Genomic DNA, 12,255 nt, shown 5'->3' on the forward strand with positions numbered 1-12,255 from the left:
GGGACGCGGGTTCGAGCCCTGGTCTGGGAAGATCCCGCATGCCGCGGAGCAACTAGGCCCGTGAGCCACAACTACTGAGCCTGCGCGTCTGGAGCCTGTGCTCCGCAACAAGAGAGGCTGCGATAGTGAGAGGCCCTTGCACTGCGATGAAAAGTGGCCCGCCACTTGCCACAACTAGAGAAAGCCCTCGCACAGGAACGAAGACCCAACACAGCCAAAAATTAATTAATTAATTAATTAATTAATTAAAAATGCAACTGCGGAAAAAAAAAAGGTTTGTGTTATTCCCAAAAAAAAAAAAAAAAAGAAATATTAGCCCAATGTTAAAAGCTCATAAATGGCAGAATTGGTATTTGGTTCCAAAGCTTATGCTTGCTCCACCAGAGTGCAGGGGGCAAGTCTAAGCAATTTTTTTAATATAGAAAGTCCTACCTCTGCCTATGTCACCAACTAGAGTCCCTTCTGCCTAAATCCCCAAAACTGTGGCCCTCAAGTTGCCCTGCTCAAACCCTCCCCGACTATCAGGCATTGCCCTTAACTACAGAAACACTGGCACCGTCAGCAGAACTTACATTCTTCCAGCACAAGGAGGGTAAATAGGATTCAACTCACCTGCCAACTCTAATAGTGGCAGCCAGAATTACTGGGCTGAAAACAAAACTGTGAGACTCAGAGGGAGAGAGTGCTGTGATCCATTAGTTATGTCTGCTATGGACCTAGGAGGGAGAGTGGTATTGTGCATGCTGTGTATCTGCCAGCTGGTCTTAATTCCACACTTCAGGAAAGCAATCTGATTAAACTACCAAAAGCCCTCTGCACTCATGAATCTGTGATGCCTTTAAACATTCATAATGCAAGCTTTGCTACTGAGATTACATGCTACTCAACCTCCAAGACCAGCCATGGGGAAGAACTAGAAGACAATGACATCCTCTGAGCAGTTCCTGGAGAAGCTGAAATATGTTTGTAATGAGAAAACATGAGATCAGTAAGAAAGCGATATGAGGATTTTCGTGCCGTGTGGGTAGTTACCTGTTTGACCTTTTCTTGATCAGCTTTTAGAATCAGCCTGCCTTGGGATTGTTTTCAGCCCTGGCATTAATTGGAACATCTGCTTTACTTCTGTTAACATCATAAACCATCATTTGGTTTTTACCCATGCATTGTTTTCCATGCAACCCTGTAGAATAATGTGAAATTAACCAGGAACACAATAGAACACATTTCTGATCCCCACCTTTCCCCTCCCCCATCCCACACCTGCTCAAAGAATGGCAGTTCCCAGAAGGTGTGTAGTAAGGCAGGTGCAAGGAATGACATGTATCTTATCTCAGGGTGGGTCATCCAGGTATAAAGCACTCACAGTGGGATGGGAAGCCCGCCCAAGCCCCCTGGGATAGGTGCTGGGAAGGTGGGGGAAAGGTGAGGTTCAGCTGAGCAGCCAGGCTGATACAAACTTCTTATAGGGGAGTATCCGAGGAATGTTCCAGAAGGGATCTGGGCACGGCCACAGGAAAACCAAATGGGCACATATTCCTGTAAGTCCAGCAGACAGCAGTTAGAAGAGGACCCAGGGCTATAGTCACAGGATCAGGCAAGCAGCTGTAAAAAGAACTCGTAACAGGACCAGGAACCCAGAAATCACAGCGTGTAGGAGCTGAGATTTCAGAACTTGGGTGCAGAATCCCTACCACAAACAATTATCTTAACTAATGTTACTAGGTAGGTACCCTCTGCCGGGCGCACTTCCCGTCCATTATCTCGTGAGTAATCAGAACGTAGACTAAGATGTGCCCCGCTGTGGGGCTCTGCACCCCGGAAGGGCCGGATGTGGCAGAACTCAGGGCTACATCCCGGTGCGTCTGGGTGGCTGCACGTTGAACACAGCCCTGCCTCCAGTCGCCTCTGCCTGGGAGCTGGCGCACGCTGGGGCATCAGGAATCGTGTCAGCAGGGTTAGAAGGAAGGAATGGGGGCAGCAGACGGACATGGTACCGGGCTGTGGACGGTTTGTGCCCACTCTTTCTCCTTCACTTTTTCTGAGCCTCTGCCCTCCTCGAAGGCAGGGAACCCCTCCTGAGTCCTGCTCCCCACATCTGACGACAGCCAAGGGGATGGTCTTTGCAGTGAGCCTTGGCTTGCTAGAAATGTGCTCTTTTTCTTAACCCACCTGCATTGGCCCTATGTCCCTAAGTTGGGCTTGGTGACGACCTGCTAGCAGTGTGCAGATCAGAGAGCCAGGCTTGGGGGGTTGGCGGGGGGTCCACTGAGACTGACACTGGTTTCCTTGGAGAGAACCAGATGCCAGCTCTTCTCAGACACTGCATGTGTGTCTTAGTGATTATCAACTAGCTGACAGCTCAGCTCCACTATTCATTGCGCACAACATCTGGCACATAGTAGGTGTTCAGCCAGGATAACCTGACTCCAAAGACTTCCACAAACCCTGCCCACCTCTTAGTGGAGCCCATCACTGTCTACCTGGATGGGGGGTGGGGAGGGGTGTTTGGTTCTGGAAGCAGAAGAGAGCTGGAGTGATGGGCTGGTAGGCAGGGCTCATCGGGCACCCCTGGCCTTCCTGACATCAGCATGGCCCTGTTAAGACCAGGAGCCAACCTAAGGGATCTGTCTCAGCCTGCTAAGTACCACTGGTTTCAGCAGCCCTGTCCCTGAGAGAATTCTGTATCCGTCCCCACAGTACTTGGTACCACCCAGGATCATTCTGCAGGGCCACCCTCCCTACTAGGTGGTCCCTAAAGAGTTGATTCATGTCTGCATCCCCAACGCCTGGGGAGGTGCTAGAACACAAGAGATGTTTGGTAGATGTTCACTAAGCAACTGAATGGATGAGCCACAAATGTGGTCCCAGACGGAACAACATCTCAGATTCCATTTCTACAGGCAAATAACAACTCTTTCGCCTCCCCTGCTCCTTCAGGGCTTAGACAGGGTACAGGCCACAAACAAGAATGTTCTCTGCCTGGCCCGAGGATTTGTTTTTCTATGAAGTGCTTTCAGATCCATGACAGCCTTTTTGATCTTTACGACAGTTCTATCGGAAGTTATTCTTACCAGCATTTCGAAGATGAGGGATCAAGATTCAAGACGAAATGACTTCCCCAAATCAGGGCAGAGCCAGCATTGGAAGCTGGGGCTGCCTTGTTCCCAATTCCATGCTTGACTTTTTTCTTGCACCCAGACACCTGCCCATTAAGTGCCTACTATGTGCCAGGTACGGGACCAGGCACTGGGAATCCAGAGGTGAAAACGACGTAGCCTGTACTGCCCACAGGAGACAGGCAGTGGAGGACCCCCGCAGAAAGAGCAACCAACCCATCCTTGAGTCCCCTTGGAAACTTCCATCATGCCCAGACTCCCCTCCCCCGACCTGCCAAGCTGCAGTCTAACTTGAAAGGCTTCTAGCTCCCCACATCCCACTTCATGACCCCAAGTCAGGCCCAATCTGGGGTGCTCACATGAGGCGCCAGGAGAGATTCATCGGCGGGGGTCTGGCATTTCAAATGACCCTCCAGGTGCCTTCAAGTTGCCCCTGTGCCTCTGGGAGCCGTCCTCCTAGAGGGCATTTGCTCACAAAACGTGTGACTTGAAGGAGAGCACTCAGAGTCACCCGTTGCTCCTCTCCGTGCTGTTTCCCCAGCTCACAGATTTGCAGTCACCTGATGCTCTTTTCTTCTGCGTGGGGCTCACACATCTCTTCCCGCGTGGTCTGAAGCTCTCTGGACAGATGCCCAGCAGAAAAGGCCCGGGCTGTGCTTCAGGCTTGGAAGGAGGAGACAGGCGGGCTTCTTAGTGAAACTGGCACAACAAATGTCACATCCCGGCAGATGGGTGCAGGGGCCCGAAGGAGGGGAATCACAGTACCATAGTATAGGCTCAAAGAATGCTAAGGGTTCTTTGAGCGACCCATACCTATAAAGGGAAAAGTCAGGCGAACCACTCTCGAGCTGTAGGACCTTGGATGAGGTATTTAGCCTCGCAGAGCCTCAATTTCTCATCTGCAAATTGGGGAGAATAACACCTACATCTGTGGGCTGTGTGAGCCTTAAAATATAGAAGGTGTATAAGCAATCAGCATAGTGTCTGCCTCGTGGTAAATGCCCAGTGACTGTACATTCTTCTTTCCCCTTGAAAAAGGAGCCCGAAGAAGAATGATATTAATGATGTCCTAAAAGAGACTGTGTGTGGCCTCTTGGTTGGGAAGCGGGGAGAAGTGTTTGCCAAGGGGCCACTTTCCCCTCATCTCCTTCATTCCCAAGGACCACAACATTCATGCAGAGGTGCTTTCATGGGTATCCATGAAATGGATGAAATCGCCTTTTTAATCTCATTGTGGGGAAAAAACAGAGTCATGCAACAGTCCTTGGAACGTGATAGGTGGTCAAAAATTCCTGTTGCAAGAAGAGATGAATAAGCAAGGAGATTTCTTAACGAGATGCCATCCTTGCCTTCAAAGAGCTGACCGTCTATGGCGGCCTCCTCATGCACACATCCCTCTGCCATATTTCATTTTCAAACACGTTCCTTGCAACTTCAGAAAACAAAAGACAGCTTCGTTTTGTTTACTGGAAACCTGGTAACCCATTGGACAGACTGTCTCACTTCCCAATGCGTGAAAAGTGTTGGAGGACTTTGACAGAGAAAAACAGAGCAGACAAAACAGTGGGCTTCAGCATGTCCATTATTTTGAAAACAGCCTAATGAGAAATTTGAGCAACTCACTGGGAGGAAAGTTCATTCAACTCAAGACTGAGCTTTAGAGGCCTTTTGGAGCAGCACAATTTCATTTCCTTCAAGTGTAATAAGCAGGAAGAGACAAGGAACCCACTGCCTAAGAGAAGCCCTAAAGGTCAGGATTAATGAAGCGTTGGAAGATTTGAAGCTTGCAGGCCCAGTTGTGTGCTAGTAAGTGGATATTTCAACAGTCCTTAAGGGAGCTTATACATAATTTATTTTCTTAAGTAGGTACATGGTGTGGAAATGTTGTTTGCACTACTAATTGGACCAGAAAACTGTGTCTTCATGGGTATCTGCCATTCCTAACCTTTCCCAGCAAGGGCTCCACATTGCATTTCCCAGACTCCGTAAGGCGGGGTGCCCCAACAGGTCATACCGAGCCTAGAGGCTGGCACCCAGGCCAGCTGGAGTTGCCAATCTTTCTTATTCCTGGATACAATAAGGGAAGGGAAGCTTAGCTATAATCTCCAACCCCTGGCATGTGCAAACAGAAAGCTTTAGAGGAAGAGCACAGACCCAAGCCCAGATCTCAGCTCTGCTCCCAAACTAACTGTGTGACCTGGGGCAGGACACTTCACCTCTCTGAGCCTTAGACTCTCCACATGCAAAATGAGACATTTGGGCGGGAAGATTTTTGGCAAAGATGACTTTCACCCTGGAATCTCTACTTACCAGCTCTGTGACCTGGTTCAGCCTCTCTGGGCCTCAGTTTCCTTATCTGTAAGATGGGGGCGATAATACCAAACTCATAGGGCTGCTGCAAAAATTAGTGACAACAGATAAAATGTGAATGGTGCTCCAGAGAGGGTAGCAAAGCCAGTGTGTGACATCAGGGCTATTCTTAGAGCTACTGGAAGGCAGTGAGACCCTCTCCCCATCCCCACATCCAGGTTTCTTTTATCTAGAACGTGCCAACTAGGAACAATTATATGCCAACAAATTGAATAACCTAGAAGAAATGAACAAGTTTCTAGAAACCTATGGCCCACCAAAACTGAATCAAAAAGAAATAGATCATTTGAACAGACCAATCACTAGAAGTGAAATAGAATCTATAGTTTAAAAAACAACAACAACAACAAAAAAAAAAACTCCCTGTAAACAAAAGTCCAGGGCCAGAGGGCTTCACTGGGGAATTGTACCAAACATACAAAGAACTTATACTGATCCTTCTCAAACTCTTCCAAAAGATTGAAGAGGAGGGAACACTCCCAGAGTCATTCTGTGAAGCCACCATCACCCTGATACCAAAACCAGACACAGACACTACCAGAAAAGAAAATTACAGGCTAGAATGTACCAGCTTCAGACTGGTAGTGGCTATCCACTGTACCAGTAGCTGGTTACAATTCAGTTGTTGGAATCCAAATGTAGATTTTCAAAGTGGATCGTGTGCATCAACGTATGTCCCTTTCCTACAGAACTCCATGGCCCCAGTGATCTCATTGGCTGCCCTGGGCTTTCAGCAACAGGCTTCACATTCTTAAGGAATAAGCAGTTAGTGGCACATGGCATTTTCCATCCCCTATAACTACTTCAAGATGAGCTTAGTATCGTGGGGACATGAGCAGAGAGGACAGGACTCCTCAACCCCACCCCCATTCTTCAATTTATGACTGACCTCCCCCATAACCCAAATAATTTCTCTCTCTTTTGGTGAAGAGGACCTAGTATGGATTCATAACTCGTAAAGATGTCTGTTATGTAATATTCCAAACAAATCCACTTGCATTCTCTCATTTAGGCATTACAACCACGTGGCAAGATTATCTTGCTCAATTTTCAGATGAAGAAACTGGAGTTGGGAAAAGTAAATGCCATGTTCAAGGCCATGGACTTGACAGATAATGAGAAATCTGCTTTGATAGCTTCTTGTCTGGCTCAAAATTTCAGTGTTCCTTCCTTGGAACTTCCTTGGTGGTAAAGTCACACCCATGAGTCCCAGCTCTACTACCTACCTCTTCACTAAGTCTCAGTCTTCCCAACTGTAAAATGGGCATGTGATAATAAGCTGCCTTCCCATCAGGGTGGTTGAGACCATAATTAGGAATGCTATAACTCCTATGAAAATTCCAAGCAGGGGCCAGCACAGAGTAGAGGCTCAGGAACTGTTAGTTTTCTTCCCTCCAACTTCACGGGGCCATTGAGAAAGTTGAAGCTGCACACGTGCCATCTCTGAACTGTAACACACGGTGCCAGTGTGAGCAATGAAACTGATGGTCATGGGGCCCATCTTTATCTCAGGCTTCCCCCCACAACCGCCCCATCACTCCTGGAGATCCAGGTTTGAAATGTGCACCATTAATTCTTACAAACCGATTCAACTAAGGACAATTCTAGACTCTTAGCAACCTTGCAAATCCAGCCCTGCCATCCGCGACGGGGCTGTCAGCGCTTACCGGGAGAGCAGAGAAGCGCCTTGGAGAATGGCAGGTCTGAAGAAGCAGCAGGCTCAGCCTGAAAGTCTCGACTTAAATAAATTGTGTTTTCTGGCTGGCGGCGATCAGGTGTAAATTTGAAGCGCGTGTTACACTTACACGTCATTATGCATCGAAATGGGGAAGGAGAGCGGCGTCTTGTCCCAAGTTTGTAGCAGAACTGCACTGTGTGTACATAGCTCTCAGGCCTTTGATGTTGAGCAGAGAGGAAAATGATCCTCTCTGAAAAGCCCAGGCAGGAGCGGCTGAGAAGGAGGCCAGCAGAGAAGTGCAGTGAGCATGAGCCCGCCTGGCTCTGAGCCCCTTCTCCTGCCCCTGCAAAGGTAAACTGTCTTTCCTCTAATAAATACCTTCATGGAGAAGCAAGCAAAAATGCTTAGGAACAATCAGTTAGGAAGCTGAGAAGACCAGAGCAGAGAAAGAGAGGGAAGAGGGTGGGACAAGATGTCAGCATGAGCTCCCGCCAGAACCAGCAAGGCTGGCCAGCACCAAAGGGCGCCTCCCAGAGGTGGGCAAGGGGATGGGAGTAGCAACAACTTGGAACCCATTCATTCATTCATTCCACATAACAGACACAGCCCCCGCCCCCTCCAACAAACAATCGCATGAATCACCATCTAGTTACACGCTTTGATGTGTGCTAGAAAGGAAAATATTGGGAGTGTGAGGTTATAAAACAAGAAGCAGTAGCAGGGCTTGTACAGTCCCCATAATCCTTGCACGTAGTAGGAGCTCATGCATATGAATATTGATTGGCTGATGGAAAAAGCAAGGCAGAGAGGAGCAGCGTATGGCTCAGAAACATCCCAATGACAATGTCAACATGCTCAGAAAGATCGCGTGTGTTAGAATCAGACAGACATGGCTTTGAATCTCAGCTTCTCTACTTAATAGCTGTGTGACCTTAGGCAAGTCGCTTAACCTCTCTGAGCTGTGGTTTCTTCCTCTGCATAATGGGAACAATTATGAACAATACCCACCCGTGTTTACTGTTGCATGTGATAGCTGCCGTGGGGAAGGAGCAAGGGGAACAGTGAGGAGGGATGTCATATAATTTGGTCCAGGACCACGGGAAGGCTTCTTGCAGGAAGAGATTCATCAATCCAGTCTTGGAGAACAGAGGCTGCCCAGGCAGAGAACTAGATGTTGTCCAGGCAGAAAGAGGAATGAGAGGAGTTACAGGCGGCAGAAGCAGCAACTAGAAAACCACAAGTACTACGTGAACCAGCAGGGCACATCCAGAGGTGCTGCAAGTTGTTTGATTTGGCTCCACCCACCCACTCACTCACTCATTCATTCATTCATTCATCCACTTGACATATATTTCTGGAGCGCCCCCAGGTGCCAGGCCCTGTACTAGATTCCTCGATGTACATGCAGAGGTAGTCCCAGAACCCATGGAGCTTCTCTTCTAGTGGATTCTCGTGGACTCAGATGGGGAGAGGAGGATGGGGCAGGCAGAGAGCATCATAGGAAACTGGGTGTGGAGGGAGGGCCTGGATCTTACTGTAAGGGGGATGGGCAGTCCTGGTGGATTTTAAGCACAGGCTTAATATAATAGGTTTGCATTTCTGAAAGAGTGAGCCACAGTGAACTCAGAGGATGGGCTGGAGAAAGTTGTCTGGAATCTGGGAGCCTAGCTAGGAAACTGCAGCAGCCCAGGCAAGAAATGATGGGGGTCCTAAGTTAAAGCAGTGCAGAAGAGAGAAGGCAAAATTCAAGTCAGATGTAGAGACAGTGTTGACAAGCCCCGCCGGCTAATTGGACGTGGGGGTGAGGAAGAGGAGGCGTGGGCAGCCACTCTGAGGGTCTGGCTTGAGCCCCTAGGCAGGTGGCAGTGCTATTCCCCGGGACATTGTGTACAGGAGAGCCATCCAGTGGGGCACAGAGGCTGAGGAAGATTTGATCCCATGGGGACATGCTGAGTGTCGGGGATCCATGGGTCCCCCTGAGGTCACGCTTAGCAGGCAGCGGGATCAGTGTGTCTGGAACCCAAGAGAGAGCTTGGGGCTGGAGACGCAGATGAGAGGGTCAAGAGGATACAGGTAATGCTGGACACTTGAAAAGCGCGTTACTGCACAGGGCGGGGGTGTGGTGTACAGAGGGAGAAAAGAGCAGATCCCACTGCAACAAAAGCCAAAGGGTGTCCAGATGTGTTCTTTGATGCCAGAATCCCACTTGGCAAAAGTCAGGCCATTAGCCAGGGGTGAGGAATCATTGTCCCCAGGAGGGCTGCTTGTGATGGGCAGTGGGGACTCTAGCCTGCTGTTGGATTTCTGGGGTCTCCCCAGTCTCTGGAGGCCAGTCTGAAGTCACCCATGTGCTTCTCTCTCTCTCTTCTCTCCTTCAGGTGTTTACAAAATATGGGAAGTGTTACATGTTTAACTCAGGCGAGGATGGCAAACCTCTGCTCACAACAGTCAAGGGGGGCACAGGCAACGGGCTGGAGATCATGCTGGACATTCAGCAGGATGAGTACCTGCCCATCTGGGGAGAGACAGGTGAGCTGGGCCAGGGACTGGGGCAGTGGGTGATGGTGGAGGGGTGCGGACTCTGAAAGACGTTTGCCTCGGGTGGGCTGTCTTGGCCCACCTGGTGAAGGACTGCTTGCTCCCCATCAGGGGGTTAGTGACATGACAGTCAATGGTGAGGATGTCCCTGGTATGGACTGCAATGATGCCCTGGGTTACCTTGGATTTCACCAGGTGGGAGGGGGCAGATGATGGGACTGCTGGACAGGGAAGGCAGGGGGGATGAGAGGAGGCATGGAGGAAGGTTGGAATTAGCAAGTAGGGATGGGGAGGTAGGTGGCTTGGTTTCAGGAGAAGAGGAAGGGACGAACCAGCCCCTTCCTCTTCCACCATCTTGAATATCCCAACCCAGCTACCAGGCCCAAGGGAAAGGAAAGCAGATCCTCCCACTGAGGGAAGGCGGAGAGGCTGCTGGAGAACTGAAGGGCACAGCACAGGGGCCTGGCACCGTGGCTGCCCGTGCGTACAGTCCCCAAAGCTTATTTCATGCATCCAATTATTCATTTATTTATTCAGCAAACTATTCATTAGCCACGTACGCTATCTCAGGCTTTGCACAAAAAATAAGGACGTTAAATTGAAAAAGACCAAGCCCTTGATCACAGCCTAGAGGAGGAGACACAGAATCCAGTGGGACGTGAGGGTCCCCTGTGCTGCGGCAGGACGGCGGCCTTCGCCTGGGAGGAGGGAGGGTTCAGGGAAAACACGGGGTACTTGCACGGGGTCTTGAGATTATCCTGGATTATACAGGTGGGTCCTCATAAGAGGGGTGCAGGAAGGTCAGACAGAGAAGGCAACGCGATGACGGAAGCGGAGGTTGGAGTGATGTGGCCAGTAAGCGTAGGGGTGCTGACCGCCTCTAGAATCTCAGCAGGTGGAGAGAGTGAAAAGGTGCCCAAGCGTGGGACCCTGGATGCCAAGGAGACCCAGAGTGAGATTAACGCTGGGTTCAGGGCACAACGGAGGGAAGGGGGAGGGGGTCTAGAGATGGGCCTGGGAGGGGCCACAAAGAGGCATGAAGGGAGAGAAGATTCCAGCAGGACAGAGGCTTGGGCCCTCAGGTTGGCACTGAGGAGGGGTTGGAGGCCAAGCAGGCTGGCCCTCACTTCTTGCGGTCCCCACCCCGTGATTCCTGCAGCCCATTCCCCCAGCCCCCATCCTGAGGTCTGGCCCTCACCAGGCCCAGGCCCACCCAGCTTCTGAGGGCAGCGAAGGCCTCCCCCCCACCGGGACGACTACCCGCAAACCCCGAGCTCTCCCCGCTCCACCGCACCGGCCCCCACGGCACCTCTTGTCTGAGCATCCCACGGGGGAGGGGTGAGCAGGGCCACTCACCTCACATTGTGGTCACCCCTCCTGCTCCTGCAGCTGGACGGTAAAAGGGCGCCGCACGATTCGTTCCAGCACTATCTCTGGCAGCTCACCCCAGGCTCCAGGCCCTCCAAGCCCAGTCTGACCCTAGTTGAGCAGACGCTTCGTTGATCCCATCCACTTTCCTGAATTCAGTATCCCTTGGTCCCTCTCCAGCAAATGTGGGAGATGGTCCCTCTGGGACCGTAATAGTCCTCCCTCCTGGCCTTCCCCTCACCACAGCCCTGCGTGGTAGGAAGGGCTCCTCATCCCCGTTTGCCAGGGAAGGAGGCTGAGGTTCGGTGACTTCACCCAGGCCACCCAGCCAGGCCTCCTGAATCGCTACCTCCAGGCTTCCTCTATGGTACCTTTCTTCAGGCTGATACATCACCATGCACGAGCATCTCTTGGAGACTCTGGTCACCTTAAAGCTGCTCGTTTCCTGGGCTGGTGGGGGTGGGGGGTGAGCCTCACGTGGGTGGGAGTGAGGTCCACACACCTGCTGAAGGATGAGAGGTGGGCTCTGGCAGGTGAGGGGTGCTGGTCCACAAGGCCACCTAAGGAGGCACGGCCACATCCTGCTGTTTGCTCATTGCTCCCAAGGGCTGGGGGCACAGCCAAGCCTCTCACCGCCACAGTCCTCGGCGGGGAGGAGCCTTCCTGACCTGCCAAGCCGTGTGGCTCCACAGATGCCATCTTGCCTCCTTTACGTTTCCACTTCCTCTCAATCCCCAGGCAAAGGAGCCTGGGTCCTTAGAGGAGATATTTGGGTGATGATGGAGAAGAAAGAAATGGAAAGTTGGCTGTTGAGGGAGTGGCCACAGACAACTTGATGACAGAGGCAGAGTAGGAGGACAGGAAAGTGGCTTTACAGAGTCAGACCGAAGATCAAACCCCCAGCCCTGCCTTTATCAGCCGATCAGATGAGAGCTGTCTGCAAACTGTAAACAGTGGAGGGTTGATAATGGCAACCGGTAGATGGGAGGATGGTCAAACCCATCCCAGAGGCAGAGACTGTTCCAAATATCTCATACCTACACAAGGGTCCTGGGGCACCTTATCGGCTGGATGTCTCATTCTCAAAGCAGAGCCTTTGGCACATTCTTGCTTCACCTCTCAGAAATTTAAGGAAGCAAGGAGGGAACCACGCCTCCAGGTGTAACTCTGACCTAGAGGATGGAC

General features: G+C 50.9%; 1 protein-coding gene across 2 annotated transcripts in view; it reads left to right on the forward strand.

The window, feature by feature from the left end:
* The window catches only part of ASIC2 (acid sensing ion channel subunit 2), a 1,026,910-nt gene that overhangs the window by 935,371 nt on the left and 79,284 nt on the right, over positions 1-12,255 (forward strand). For both annotated transcript variants that reach the window (XM_036835403.1, XM_036835402.1), the window contains exon 2: positions 9,543-9,693. In XM_036835403.1, coding sequence (XP_036691298.1) covers positions 9,543-9,693 — 151 coding nt within the window. The remainder of the gene's footprint in view (positions 1-9,542; positions 9,694-12,255) is intronic.

The sequence above is a fragment of the Balaenoptera musculus genome, chromosome 20, assembly GCF_009873245.2.
Source record: "Balaenoptera musculus isolate JJ_BM4_2016_0621 chromosome 20, mBalMus1.pri.v3, whole genome shotgun sequence".
NCBI lineage: Eukaryota > Metazoa > Chordata > Mammalia > Artiodactyla > Balaenopteridae > Balaenoptera > Balaenoptera musculus.